This window comes from Balaenoptera physalus, assembly GCF_965194825.1.
Source record: "Balaenoptera physalus genome assembly, chromosome: 10".
Lineage (NCBI taxonomy): Eukaryota > Metazoa > Chordata > Mammalia > Artiodactyla > Balaenopteridae > Balaenoptera > Balaenoptera physalus.
The window spans coordinates 66892388-66906920 of record NC_138889.1 but is presented as its reverse complement, the minus strand read 5'-3'; the positions used below and the strand labels follow the sequence as shown (position 1 = coordinate 66906920).

The following is a 14533-nucleotide window of genomic DNA, read 5'->3' as shown; positions in this document are numbered from 1 at the left end:
AACTGTCCCGAGCCGCTGTGTCCTGGTCTTCCTCTAAAATGGATGTAATACAGTCGACCTCTTAGGGTTATCAAGAAGCTCGGTTAAGACAATAATGTGCAAAAGTACCCAGAGTCTGCTGTCTGGGACTTAGTGGGTGGTCAGTGCATGTCAGACCACCCCCCCTCTGAGTAACTGTGACGAGAGAGGCATTGTGGGCAGCCCCTATTTAGCATATGGCAATTTGGCTGGGTTTTTGTCCACTGAGTCTTCTATTTCGGACTCAGCCCATGTTAATGGCAGAAGAGATGAATGGAGAAGAGTGGCACTTGGCTGGGGACACAGGAAGGTCTGGCAGCCGGTCTGCTGGAGCTGGAGGTGACTGCAGACATTCAGCGGTGGCTGGGAGGGAGGGCATCAGATCATCTGACGTTATTATTCTGGAGAAAGCTCGGCCTGGCCTCAACAAAACTGATCTTTCAATAGCTTCTGGATTTAATAGGTAAGATATTAAGCAGCCATTGATTACCAGGCAGGTGACATTTCTGAGCTCTTTTCTGCCCTATTAAAATTATTATTTTTAATTGCCTTAAAATAGTACATATGAATAATATAAAAACCTTAAAAACTTAATTAGCACTATTAAGCTTGTAATGCAATACATCATTTCCCTGTCTCCTAACTAGCCATTTGCCAGGGGCCACAATTTTCAATTCTCCTAGTTGTTTCTTCTTCTCCTGACTCCCCCTCCCACATGTTTCTGAAAAGGGACGTGTATACAGTTATTTCTTTTTTTATACATTTATTTATTTTTGGCTGTGTTGGGTCTTCGTTGCTGTGTGCGGGCTTTTCTTTAGTTGCAGCGAGCGGGGGCTACTCTTTGTTGCGGTGTGCGGGCTTCTCGTTGCGGTGGCTTCTCTTGTTGCAGAGCACAGGCTCTAGGCACACGGGCTTCTATAGTTGTGGCATGCGGGCTCAGTAGTTGTGGCATGAGGGCTCGGTAGTTGTGGCTCACAGGCTCTAGAGCGCATGCTCAGTAGTTGTGGCACACGGGCTTAGTTGCTCCGCGGCATGTGGGATCTTCCCAGACGAGGGCTCGAACCTGTATCCCCTGCATTGGCAGGCAGATTCTTAACCACTGCACCACCAGGGAAGTCCTACAGTTATTTCTTGATGTGTCAGGTTTTATTTGTTTTGTTTTGTTTTTGTTTTTGTTGGCCGCACTGCACGGCTTGTTGGATCTTAGTTCCCCGACCAGGGATTGAACCTGCGCCCTCGGCAATGAGAGTGCGGAGTCTTAATCACTGGACTGCCGGGGAATTCCTTTGATGTGTCAGTTTTAGATATTAGCTTTTGACTTCCTACCACAGAAGACTAAGTTATATCTCTCTTCTGTCCCCCTCCCCCATACCCTTAATATAGTTTTATCACAATTTACATATTATGAATATCTAAATATTATTCACCCCTGAGTCATGTAATGTGCTATGATCATATTTTCTTTGTTTGCTTAGTTTTCTTAGTACCTCTTAACAAGTTTTTTGCAAATTTCTGGCAGAGCTCTAAAACCTTTACAATGTGTTCAAATACAGCAGGTAACTTATCAATTCTACTTTCTTCTTAAAAAGTCTCTTCTGAGGCTTCCACCCTGCTCTAGCAGGGCCTGAATCCTGGGCCAGCTGCACATCTGTCATCCTGGCCTTTCCCTGAGCGACAGCCTGGGAATTCCCTTGCCCATGCTCCTGTTTTGGTGGATCCCATGTCTTCTCTTTTGTTAGTTTACATGGGTAGATATAGATTTTTTTAAAACTTTGCATACCTAAAAATGCCTTTATAGTCTACCTTCACCCTTTCTTGAGAATTTGGCTCAGGATAGAATTCAAAGTTGGGAAAAATATTCCATCAGAGTTTTGAATAGCGCTCTATTGTTTTGAGCATTCAGTGTTCTTTCAAGAAGTCTAAGTCACTTTTATTCTTGATTCTTTGTATGGAACCTACGAGGGCTTCTCTCTGGATGTTCTCAGGGTTCCCTTTTTGTCCCTGGTGATCTGAAATTTCACAACAATGTCCACACTGTGGGATTTGTCCCACTTGTTATTCTGAGCACTCAGTAGGCCTTTTCAGGAGGGGCATTCGCATCCCCTGGTTCCAAGAAATTTTCTTATATTTTTCTTTTGATAACTTTCTTCACTTTTCTCTTTCTCTCTGCAACTCCTATTAGCTGGCTGTTGTAATTCCTGGATTGCTCCTCAAATTTTCTTCTTTGTTCTCTTCTTGATATTTTTGTTCTACTTTCTAGGAGATCTTTCATTTTTTTCTTCTAATCCTTCTATAGGGTTCTTTTTAAATTTCAGCTTTCATATTTTAATTTTTAAAGAATTTTACTTTGGTCTTTTGTTGTAGGGACCTGTTCTTATTTCATGGATGCTTTTCTTACCTCCCTGAGGAAATTAATAAGATTTTCTAACTTCTCTGTTGTTCCCTGTATTATCTTTGTTTCCCCCAGGTTCCTTTTCCCTTGTTTGTTTGATTTGGTGTATTTATTTCATACTAGAGGCTTTTCTGAAATGTCCGGTGATCCTTGGCTGACTTTTCTTACTTAATAGTGGAATATTGAAAAGCCACTTGGATATTCTGTCAACTGGTGGGCTTTATGCTTGGTTGACTAGGCAGTGGCTTAGTCATTTCATTTGGAGATCTTCAAATGCCAGAATCTATAGGTCTTTTCACTTGGGCCGGTCAGTTTGGCTGGAGAGGAATCCTTCAGTCTCCTGCTGAGGGGATTTAGGCTTGGCTGCCAGTGTCCTGGGAACTGGGGTGCAGAGAGGGTGAAAGTTTGAGATGTCTCTTTTCACAGCATAGACTTTCACCTGACAGCGCCTCCTCTGCTGTTACTGGTGCCCTTTTCCAGAGAAGAAATTTGTCTGCTTTAGTCCAAATAGGGATGTGCTGTGGACTGTGGAATTAAGATGGGGATCTGGGAGCCTATTTGTTATACAGACTCTCAATCAATCTTCCTATTTTTAACTCCATCCTCACCTCTGCCTCTAGACTAACTTTAGTACCTCCAGTTCCTTAGCCTCTCTGGGATTCTGTGGCTCAGATGAGCTTACCACTTGTTGGCCTCACTCTGCAGACTGCTAGGTTTTTTTAAAAAATAAATTTAATTTATTTATTTTATTTTTATTTATTTTTGGCTGTGTTGGGTCTTCGTTGCTGCGTGCAGGCTTTCTCTAGTTGTGGCAAGCAGGGGCTACTCTTTGTTGAGGTGCACGGGCTTCTTGTTGCGGTGGCTTCTCTTGCTGTGGAGCATGGGCTCTAGCGCATGTGGGCTTCAGCAGTTGTGGCACGCAGGCTCAGTAGTTGTGGCTCACGGGCTCTAGAGCTCAGGCTCGGTAGCTGTGGCACACGGGCATAGTTGCTCCGTGGCATGTGGGATCTTCCCGGACCAGGGCTTGAACCCGTGTCCCCAGCACTGGCAGGCAGATTGTTAACCACTGCGCCACCAGGGAAGCCCCACTGCTAGGGTTTAACTTTCTGCTATGCCAGTTACTGTTCCTCCATTGACATGCCACTTCCAGAAGATTTGACATCTTTCATCTATTGTCTTTTATTTGTCCTTAAGGATTTATACTTTAAAAAATTTATTTACTCTCATTTTAATGAGGTTTGGCGAGGAAACAGAGGTAAACATACATGTTCTATCTGTCATAATTAATCAGAATTAAGTTTGCCTTCCCCCATCCCCGAGGCTTTACACAGGTAGCTATGGAAGTAAAATCAGTTTCTGGATGCCTAAGTGCTAACCATTGAATGAATGTTGAATAACATTTGTGTATTACTTGGAATTCATGCATGAAATACAGAAATAGAAGGCCATTAGCTTGTTGTTCTTCATCTCTATAGATATGATTTAACAACTGCGGCTGCTTTTTCATGTAACTATGACAGGTCTTTCTCCTTTCAAGGAAAGGTAAACTTCTAATCTGAGTTACTTGGCAGTTGCCAGGAGGAAGTCATTGGTCTGCGGCAAGGGAATGGATGGGGTGGGCGATGTTTACCCTCTCTTGCTTTGCCCATTACACATGGTGACTAGAGAAGGTTCAGGATAGAGGAAGGAACATCCCCCTTTGCTCTGTTTTGCATTCACATCTAGGCTGCTAGATGTGGTCATACTTGCAGGTCACTGGCTGTCGATCAACAGGAACTTTTAGTGGCTTCAAATCTGCCACTAAAAAGGCTCAGCAGGTTGGCAGAGGCATCTTTCCCCCTCTCTCACCCTGTCAGGCTTCCTCGGGAGATGTCACTTATTTAGATGGGTACGGGGCGGAGCTGCCCCTGTCCTCCCTCTAGCTCACCTGCGGGTGGCAGAGGTTTGCGATGTGACCATGAGGACCCCACACGCTTCCTGACTCTCATGAATTTTTGTCAAGTATTAACACTGCACCAATACCCCTTTCTTCCCAGCTGTGTGAGTAATTCTTTAGGAGGCTAACTGCCTTTTTCTTACCTCCGTGGCAGAAACGTGTGCTGTCAACAATGGAGGCTGCGATCGCACCTGTAAGGATACTTCGACAGGTGTTCATTGCAGTTGTCCCGTCGGATTCAGTCTCCAGTTGGATGGGAAGACCTGTAAAGGTAGCCTGTGCCTCTCCGTGTGGCTAATGTGTGGGAGTAAATGCAGCTCTTCCCCTCCACGCCTCCTGAGTGACTCCAGATTTGCTTATGATTCATATTGATCAAAAGGAAGCTTTTCTTCCCTGGGCTAGTAGAAGGTTGTAACTGAGTAAGCTTAACTAGAACCAGCTTAATTACACTAACTGTTGAGAAGGTCAGCTTCTACAAACATCAAATGATCCATTTCAGGCAGTGGCCTTATTAGAAGAGAGCAGTTGTTCAAGGGAACATTCATTTGCAGGAGATAATATCATCATATCATAAATAACAGCCTAGAGATTATCATATAAATAACAGCCAAGTTTGTTATCCAGAGAACAATGAATAACTGTACCATTAACTTGTACTGATGAATAGAGACCCTGATGACCTAGTATTTCATGGGCCAGAGTACAAAGGCTTAGTTTTTTAACGTGATAAAAAAGTAGATAAACAGTTACCAGATGAAACTGAGAAAAGATAAAATTAATTGAGTATCAGAAATCACTTAAAAGCATTGAGGCTATTTGATCGTGGTGTAATTTGCCAAAACAAATATTCTAGTTCCTTATAACTTTAATCATTAAACTGGAATGGGAAGTATAGGAAAGGAAGCCATCTTATCTTGAGAGACTTGTGCAAGGATGAGAATATAATAGGACATCACCGTTCTTTCCCATAGCTTGTTTCCTTGATGCTAGTCAAGGGAGGGGCAGTGTAAGTCAGAGTTCTCCAGGGGACCAGGCACTTGTCTTTCAAAATGGGTTAAGCCAGACAAGAGAACGTATGTAAGTTTAAAAACATCAGCAAACATCCTTAAATGCTTTTATGGGTCTGTTTTGTTTCAGAGAATAATGAAGCACACACAATAGCACTTCAGGGATTTGTGGATAACGAGGCAAGTATTGCTGTCTGATTTGCCGATGCTTGACTGTTACAGATATTGATGAGTGCCAGACGCGCAATGGAGGTTGCGATCATTTCTGCAAAAACACCGTGGGCAGTTTTGACTGCAGCTGCAAAAAGGGATTTAAATTATTAACAGATGAGAAGTCTTGCCAAGGTATGTGCTGAAACATAGCTAGCTGTGCTGTGTAATGCCCACTGGTTGGATTGGAGAAGACGAAGCCCTGCTCGGGCAGAGACTGGCTCGCTGGGCTTCTCTACGGAGTCATTAATCCAACCTCCACCCTGTGCTTCACTTATTTTATCTGTTAAGTAAAATAAAAACACTGAGGTAGCTCACAGGTATATTTTGGAAATTAAGCTGTTAATGATTACAGAACACCTCAATGAACCCATGTGGTGTGATTACAGCGGAGCTCGCTGCTAGAAATGGAATGGATCACAGAATGCAAGCAGGGCTGCATTAGGCTGTTGAGATTATGAATAATTTTCCCTTTCTAAAATTCCCTTTAATGTTATGGATTTTCTAACAAAATTTGGTGACAAAAAGATGTTGATTTAGTTAACATACCTTTTCTCAGCAAAAAGTTGGGGTCAACCAGTTGGTCCCTTCCTTATAGGCCTTGTTTGAATGACCAGCCTTTGGTGTTTGGGGAGAGGGTAAGGGTGAGGGAGGGAAGGGATTAAGTGGAGGAAAGGCTGGGCAGTCCTTGGGCAGGATTTCAGACCCCTTCTCAGACACATCCTTCCCATATAAGGGGCGCAGCAAGGGAACTTCTCTGGGTAGCAGTTGTTGATATTAATAAGTGTTTTGCACAGTGATAAGCTGTTTTGGGTTGGGGGCATCATTTATATTTTCAGATGAGCACATTTTGTGCCCCACTGATATATAGAAAGAAACTCTCAGGAAAGATGTGCTATCATTTATTTCTGATCCATTGCTGAGAATAAGAACAGCCTAACTTATTTTGTTAGAAATCCCAGAATTAAATCAAAATCAGAAAATAATATCTGATTTCACTTCATATAATAAAGATGCAACATTACCTTTTTATAATCTTACGGTGTGAATTAGGTTTCTCTCTTGGTTTTTTCTTCTTGGTACATAATTTGTCAGACACTTCACACCCTTTAAATTCAGCGAGTTCACTCTAGATGACTACTGCACAGTTTTCTTCTGTTTGACTTGGAAGGAAAATTTGCTGTTCCACATAATGTTTCATAATGTATAGAGCAAGAAATACTATTTAAGCTGTGTAAACACATTAAAAAGGAATTAGAAAAGCGATCTACTCATTTTTTGACAAAGCAAAAGCCTGTTGTGAGCAGCCAAAGTCAGCTACTGAACGAGCCCACTTTCTCGGTAACTGGCTGATATTAATAAAAGAATTCATAGAATGATATCAATTACTACAGAAGAAGTGGACTTTTTCTCATTTTTCACTGATCAGTCTTGGTAGGACAAATATTTACACAGAACAAACTTACTAAAGAAATTGTCAGGACTTCTGGGAAAAGTTACGGATGAAGAGGTTTTGTAAGGTTTTGCCCTTTTCTATTTCGTGTTTTTCATTCCTCCAGTCCCTTCCAAATGTTTGTTTTTTATTAACATAGTTTCTCGTGGCACGTTTGGTGTTGAAAAGGGATCTAACAATGGTCTAGTTGGCTTCCACTGAGTCCTGCGCTGGTCCTGGTTTATCCATTTGGAGATAGAAGTCATAACTCTGTTAAAATCTTCCAGAGAGTTGAGGAAGTGAAGCACTGAGATTCTAGTGTACAGGAAAGATGTAAGAACCAGGCCAGGGAAGAAGAGATGATTAGACTGACAAATACAGCCTCCTGAGACTAGTTTCCATGACCTCAAATGCAGCCAAGGATGCCTTCACGCTGAACCGGGAAGGGAGGGGCCCCCTGGGACTGAACCATGGGGGAGGAACAAAGCCAAGGGATTGGCCAAGAGGATCCTGTTTGGTGCTTAAGCACCACATTTCAGTGTCTGCAATAGAAAATTACTGAGGATATTAATGTTAATGCATCGTTTTAGTGCAGAGGGCATTCAAACCCAGGATCAGCTGGCCTCCTGGGGCCAGAAGGTGAATTCTGGCAAGACCCAAAAGAGATAGGAGCTAGATTTATCTCTAGCTCAAGTGTTTTCTCCTTTTGATTGGCCATAGCTTATAAAATTACTATTGCTCCTTTACCAATTAGTAATAGAACAGTAATAATGCACAGGCAGCACCCTAATAGTTTACAAACACTTTTTAGTTATGTTATCTCATTTGACTTCATTTAAATATTTTAAATTATTCAGCCCTGCAGATAAGCGTGGGTGAGAGAGACCAACTGAGCTTTTAGGCAAGTGCAGTGTGCAACAGAATTTGGAAATAAGGGTCCTGGCTGTGAGTATACTTATTGTGGGCTGCTCAACACTTTAACACAAGTGAGCAGGGAGAACTGATAGATAATTTTCACTTTGTTGTTTTTGTTATTGGTCAGCAACTGGTGTTCTTATAAGTGTGTTCTTCTCTCCACTGTCCCTCAGAGTTGGTTTCAGCTCCCCTCTCCCTTTGACAATTACAGATGTGGATGAATGCTCTTTGGATAGGACCTGTGACCACAGCTGCGTCAACCACCCTGGCACATTTGCATGTGCTTGCAACAAGGGGTACACGCTCTATGGCTTTACCCACTGTGGAGGTGAGTGGAATCCCTCTAGAGTTGGATGAGGCTGGGCCTTACTCCTAAGGTTTCCCCAGATCAGGGTCAGTTTTTCTACCTTGGGGGCTGAACCGGACATACCAGGCCCTATACAGTAGTAGGGAGTCCATCGACTCGAGGGAAGCAGCTGCTACGGGAAATCGTCCCACATTGATCCCTTTAACTCGTCAGGTGTGAAATGGAGCAGAGAGAAGAGCTGAGCTCTTTCAGCTGTGAATTCTTTATGGACTTTATTGATACAGTTGTACTCAGACAGTGGGTGAGTCTCTCAGGAGCTGGTGCCCTGTCTGCTGGAACTTCCCAAGATAGTAAAGTCACGGCCCTCGGAGAGGCTTGGCAGTGCACCAAACGATTCCACAGCCCTACTGTGCGTAGGAACTGGCTGCGGAGCTTGGTTTGAGCTCTTTGAGCTGGTCTTTGTGCAGGTCTCTGAGCTGGAAGTGGGACCGTGGACTCTATCTCCCTGCTCTGAGCCCTTGCAGCAACATGTTCTGATGTCTCATGACCTTACAGCTAAGTAGACTGTGGCTTAAGTCAGATTTGGCGTCACTCTGCTCTCTCTAATCATCAGATTCATTCAACAATCTTTGAGAATACAGATTCTGATTCTTATTCTAAAAGTCTAGGGCTTCAAGGTGATTTGGGGGCTCTGAGGATGTGGGAACCCCTGGCCTTAGTACTTCCTACTCAGTCCTTGTTTCCTGTGTCCTTAAGAAGAATGGATAGTTGTGATTTGCTGTAGACAGTGTTGTTTCTCTTCCCCTTTTCAACACATCCCTGGCGTGGCTGAACACATGCCCCTCCAGTCCGTCAGGAAACCCCAAGGAGACATTCCCTGAATATGGACGTGTATCTGGGTTTTAGTTGGAGTCACCTTCTGACCTGGACTCAGTCTCAAGTTGATGGGGATTAGTGCAAGTCCTTTTTCTTATCTATATCCCAACTATGTGAACTGCCAAGTGGGGAATCCTAATCCTCTCTATCTCTCTTGGGATGTAGCCCAGGAGGATGGTGGAGTTTTAAACTGGAAGCCTGTGCAGTGTCTGAATTTGACACCTGAAAATAGAGTGTGACCCCTTCTGAGTGTGTCCTCACTGGCGGAAATGTTTGGTCAAGAATGGAACTTGAGACCATGCTGGTGAGGCTCCTGCCAGGAAGACCACTGAGTGGGGAGTGGGTCAGCTGGTGCCAAGTGCACATTCTGAAGGCGGTCAGCACCTTCCCTTAGTTCAGTGAGCTTCAGCCGTGTGACTCGCCTCCTGCTCCTTCCTCGATGGAGGGATAGTGTCAGCCAGGTCAGCAATGGGCTGCTGTGACAGGAGAGCATTTTGCTCCACAGACACCAATGAGTGCAGCGTCAACAACGGAGGCTGTCAGCAGGTCTGCGTGAACACCGTGGGCAGCTACGAATGCCGGTGCCACTCTGCGCACAAGCTCCACTGGAATAAAAAAGACTGTGTGGGTAAGAGGCGCCGAGGCTCGGGCTCAGTGCACGGGCTCACCGCTGGCCCAGCAGCACTCTTCCACGTCCCACTGGACCCGCAGTGCGGCTGACCAGTCCTCCACTGAATTCTCCTCCCCCGAGTTGCAGCAGCCGTTCTTTAAATCCTTCAAAAACAGGAGATACTTTGCAGGCCCCTTCGGCGTTTCCTTCTGTGCTTCTTCGTAGGTTGGAACTCACTTCTGTTTCCCTGGTTGCTTTTCTGCATGAAAAGAATAGAGTACAAGGCGCTCCTTTACCCTGGGGGGAATAAACGTGGTGTCTGTGTTATGTGCTGGGCGTCGGCACTACCTTCTCTTCTTGGGGCCTTTGAGGCATGGGACTCAGCCGTCCTTGTCACACCTTCTCTCTCTGTAAGTGTCTGTATTTTGTCCTGTCTAGAAGTGGAGGGGGTCCTGCCCACTAGCGTATCACCCCACGTGTCCCTGCAGTGTGGTAAGAGTGGTGGAGGAGACAGGTGCTTCCTCAGATGTCTCTCTGGCATTCACCTCTCTTCAGGTGAGTGGGTCCCAGGCCCTGGGGCAGGTCCTCATGCCAGGGCCAGGCCTTCCTGGCCTTCAGGTGTTAGATGGCTTCAAAGGGCTTCCAGGTCTTTGACCAGCTGCCCCCTGACCCCTGGAGGCCCATGCTCTGAGACCCTGTATTCTGGGGGCTTTTCTAGTGGTTCACGTGGAGTGGGGTTGCGGGTGACTTGAGCTGCCACCGGGAGAGACTGTAACCTTGCTTACCTGCTGACGATTCACATTCTGTCTGTCAGGACTGCAAGAGGCCTATTCTGTCACCTGCGGCTCTTCCTCTCCTCTCAGGAGCAAACAGCAAAAATCAAATGACTCCGCTTTCGGGGGTAATTACCAAACCTGCGTGTTGTCTCTGGGGCTCACCGTGTTCAATGGGCTTCATTTGTGGGATACTGTTCTTGGGCGTTGGCTTTGTTTTCTTTTCTCCTGATCTCTTTGATGCCGCAAGCACGTTACAGGATGTTCTTGCCTGTAGCCTTGGTGCCTGCGATCTGACTCGCCACATAACAGACACTTACTGAGTGTCCATTGTGTGCCGGAAGGCTCCGTGCAGCCCTGGTGGGTCATCATATTGGGCAGAGGCCCACGTAGCTCTGGGACCAGGAGACGCAGGTCTTCCCAACTCCCTGTACCATAGAGCACCTCAGAGGCTCGGCAGGAAATGTGGGCTTGGGGCACATGGCATCAGTGGAGACATGACAAGGGGAGCAAGGATTCTGACCAGGGAAAGGGGCCCAAACCCTTTCTGGTTTATCAAAAGACAAAGAAGGACATTTAAAGCTTTTAAGAGGCCTTGTCCTCCCAGATTTAGACAGACATCTGTGATGATGTCATGTGAACATCTGAATAAGGAAATGGTTCTTGATGTCCATATTATGTATATAAGCAAAGATAGAGGCGCAAAGCATGATAATAACAGCTTGTGTGAATTGATGGAGCAGTTAAAACATGCCGGCCGCTGTGTTACATGTATTAGCTGATTTAATCCACACTACAGCCCTCTGGGGCAATTTTACTGTTATCCTCATTAACCAGATGAAGAAACAGAGGTTCAGAGAGGTGAAATAACATATCCAGAGTGACTCAGATAGGAAATAGTGGAGCCAGGATTTTGACCAGGCAGTTTGGGTCCAGAGTCTTAAGCACTATCCTTCACTGCCCCTCTTGTCTGATGTTTGGACCCAGCCAGAGGGGACTTCACGGTCTGTTTCACCAAAACTCGTAGTGATGATCACTTGGAGATTAAGGCCACCCTAAGGGTGAGCAAGCAAATAGTTAACAGTTATTCAGTTCTTATTATGTACCAGACAGTAAGCTAAACATTTTTTGTTTTTCATTATCTCATTAATCCTCACAACAGCCCAGTAATGTAAGGACTGTAATTATGTCTATTTTACAGATGAGAAGACTGAGGCTTAGGGAGACTAAGTACCTTGCTCAAGTTCTCATCACAAGTCGAAGGGCTGGAATTTGAATCCTGGTCATTGGCTCCAGAGCCTAACATGATTAAGACTGACCATGGAAGGAGAACAGAATTTTCCATATGAGGCCCTCAAAGTAGGACTTGCTCCCTCACAGACCCTGAAAATCCTAGCCACGTTTAGTGAGTGCCATCCTTGTCTGGAATGGTGGCTCCCTCAGCCCTGTCCTCCCAGGACAGGCTTATTTAGGAGAATCTGCCCTTCCATTTCCCTCAGCTGTCTTGCCCAAATCTGAACTGGGGGATTCTGGCCTTCCTTCTTGGAAAGGCACAGAAATGACCTCATTTTTCATCTCACTGTTGAGGCCGTTTTTGGCCCTTCCTTTGTGATGTTTGAGCCCTGGATTCATCTCAGATGGAGCGATAAGTGTAACTCTTAGGAGGCTCCTGGTGCCCCCAGTCCCAGGGAACGGGCGCTCCCCAATCCCAAACTTTCTTGGTCTCAGCGTAAGAGAGGGGCTCAGGGAGTACTTCCAGCAATGGACAGCTCTCCATTAGCCACTGGTGTTTCCATTCCTTTGCCTCTGAAGGTAACATCTCTCACTTGTTTCTTTCTGAAGATGTCGCCACCGTCAGGACAAGTGTAACCTTTAAGCTAAATGAAGGCAAGTGTAGTTTGAAAAAGGCTGATCTGTTTCCCGAGGGTCTGCGACCAGTACTACCAGGTATGGAATCAGATGGCTGGTGCAGGGAGCTTGCCTGCATGGTGGGAAAGGGGCCTGTAATGAGCCGAGCCATTCAGATGGGATCAAACAGTTCAGAATCTCTGTGGACTCTCTTCATAAGATGAAGAAGAGCCTCACCTGGCACCTCCGTATGCTTCTGGCGTTATACCTTAGGGTTTCCTTTGCAGGGGACAAAGAGTGAAGCTCTGGGGAAAGCTGTGAGTTAATAGGAATCAATGAGGGCTTAAGATGCATTAGTAATTTGTGATCATACTGGGTTAAATTTTCTAGACCTTAGAGTTTGCTTAATATAATCCAAAATCCGAATCCAAAGAAATGAAAAAAAGGTTTGGCTCAGAAAGGGTAATTTTTGATGAACAAAGATGTAATATCCAGCTTTCCTGCTGGATTTAGTTTTTGGAGGCAGTGATGCCATTTGGCTTCAGCAGAACAAATACTCTCCAAGTAGACCTGGCCTTATGAAAAGAGCAGAATCCAACATTCCTCTTTCTTCCCCAGCTCACATTTCCAGTATTATTTCATAGAATAATTTTAGAGAATAAAAAAAAAAATCAGGAGTCATGTATTAGGGAGGGTTCTTTTCCCAATCTCCCCTCAAATAAATTGTACAAACAAATAAATGCAAAATCACTCTAGTCACATTTGACTGCCTATTTTAAGTAACTAACCAAGATTAATTTGGGCACCTCCATTTGATGGAATATTATGCAGCTATTAATTATGGGTTTTCAAAGAATGTTTAATGACATTAGAAAATATTCTTGTTATAATGCTAAGATGGAAAAAGAGAGAGTAACATTGTGTATATCTAATATGACCTAAATTGTATAAGAAAAAGCGTGAGTAGAAGAAAAACAAAGAAAACTCACCATGTCCTTATTAGTGGGTTATATGTGGGTGGAAGGATGATGAGTGATTTTAATTCTTTCCCTGCATTTTCCAAATACCCCACAGTGAGCATTTATACTTTTAATCAGAGGGGAAAACATTATTTAAAAATAGATTTGGTCTTTAGTTCACTTAATGGTATTGTACTAATGTTAATTTCTTAGTTTTGCTAAAGATACGTGTAAATGTAAGATGTTAACATTAGGGGACACTGGGTGAGGAGTATATGGGAACTCTGAGTACTCTCTTAGCAACTTTTCTATACATCTAAGCTTATTTCAAAATAAAAAGTTTAAAAAATAGATATGGGGGCTTCCCTGGTGGCGCAGTGGTTGAGAATCTGCCTGCTAATGCAGGGGACACGGGTTCGAGCCCTGGTCTGGGAAGATCCCACATGCCGCGGAGCAACTAGGCCCGTGAGCCACAACTACTGAGCCTGCGCGTCTGGAGCCTGTGCTCCGCAACAAGAGAGGCCACGATAGTGAGAGGCCCACGCACCGCGATGAAGAGTGGCCCCCGCTTGCCGCAACTAGAGAAAGCCCTCGCACAGAAACAAAGACCCAACACAGCCAAAAAAAAAAAAAAAAAAATAGATATGGAAAAATGGAAAGGAAAACAAGTTCAGAATGAGCATCTGTTCAGTTTGAGATGTGAAGTTAGCCTTTTGAAAAGGTAAGATAGATCTTTAGGGAAAAATTAATTTGCCTTCTCCTTCCTTTGGTCCTGATGACCTGCTGATTTGAACATCCTTATAATGTTAGAGAAGAACATGATACAGATAATTCTTCAGTTCAATAAAGTAAGATAAATTAATTGTGTGGATGGTATGTGGACCTGCTCTTTGGTTCTGGTTAACAATCATTAGTTAAAAGATTCACTGGAAGCCATGGAGGGAGGAGTGATGGCCAAAGTCAGGAATGAGGATGCACAAAGCCCTGCCTTACGTAACACTTTCACTCCCATCTTACGTGCCTTCATGATATTGTTTGGTTCTGTTGAGTCTTTGTGCCATTTATTGCTCCTGGTTATTTCAAAATGAGCCATCATTGTTGATGTACTTTCCAGCTTTCCCTTTGGGTTGGAATTACTCCAAGCTCAGTTTGCCTGAAAGCAGGAGTTAATTTCCTTTCTACTGTGCTCGTTCCTTACTTGAAGCCCCTCAGCCCCTGCTTGAGACATCATAGTTCAGCTTTAAAGAAAC

At 44.4% G+C, this 14533-nt stretch overlaps 1 protein-coding gene and 1 long non-coding RNA gene across 11 annotated transcripts in view; one reads left to right on the top strand and one right to left on the bottom strand.

The window, feature by feature from the left end:
• LOC309668375 overlaps nucleotides 1-14533 on the bottom strand; it is a 485025-nt gene that overhangs the window by 167472 nt on the left and 303020 nt on the right. The gene's annotated exons all lie outside the window — the stretch shown is intronic.
• The window catches only part of SCUBE2 (signal peptide, CUB domain and EGF like domain containing 2), a 68318-nt gene that overhangs the window by 20633 nt on the left and 33152 nt on the right, over nucleotides 1-14533 (top strand). For 8 of the 10 annotated variants that reach the window (XM_082478081.1, XM_082478075.1, XM_082478076.1 and 5 more), the window contains 7 exons: nucleotides 4501-4617; nucleotides 5576-5698; nucleotides 8122-8238; nucleotides 9599-9721; nucleotides 10142-10258; nucleotides 10518-10604; nucleotides 12319-12423. In XM_082478081.1, the coding sequence (XP_082334207.1) occupies nucleotides 4501-4617; nucleotides 5576-5698; nucleotides 8122-8238; nucleotides 9599-9721; nucleotides 10142-10258; nucleotides 10518-10604; nucleotides 12319-12423 (789 nt within the window). The remainder of the gene's footprint in view (nucleotides 1-4500; nucleotides 4618-5575; nucleotides 5699-8121; nucleotides 8239-9598; nucleotides 9722-10141; nucleotides 10259-10517; nucleotides 10605-12318; nucleotides 12424-14533) is intronic. The other 2 variants (XM_082478080.1, XM_082478073.1) reach the window with 1 other exon arrangement.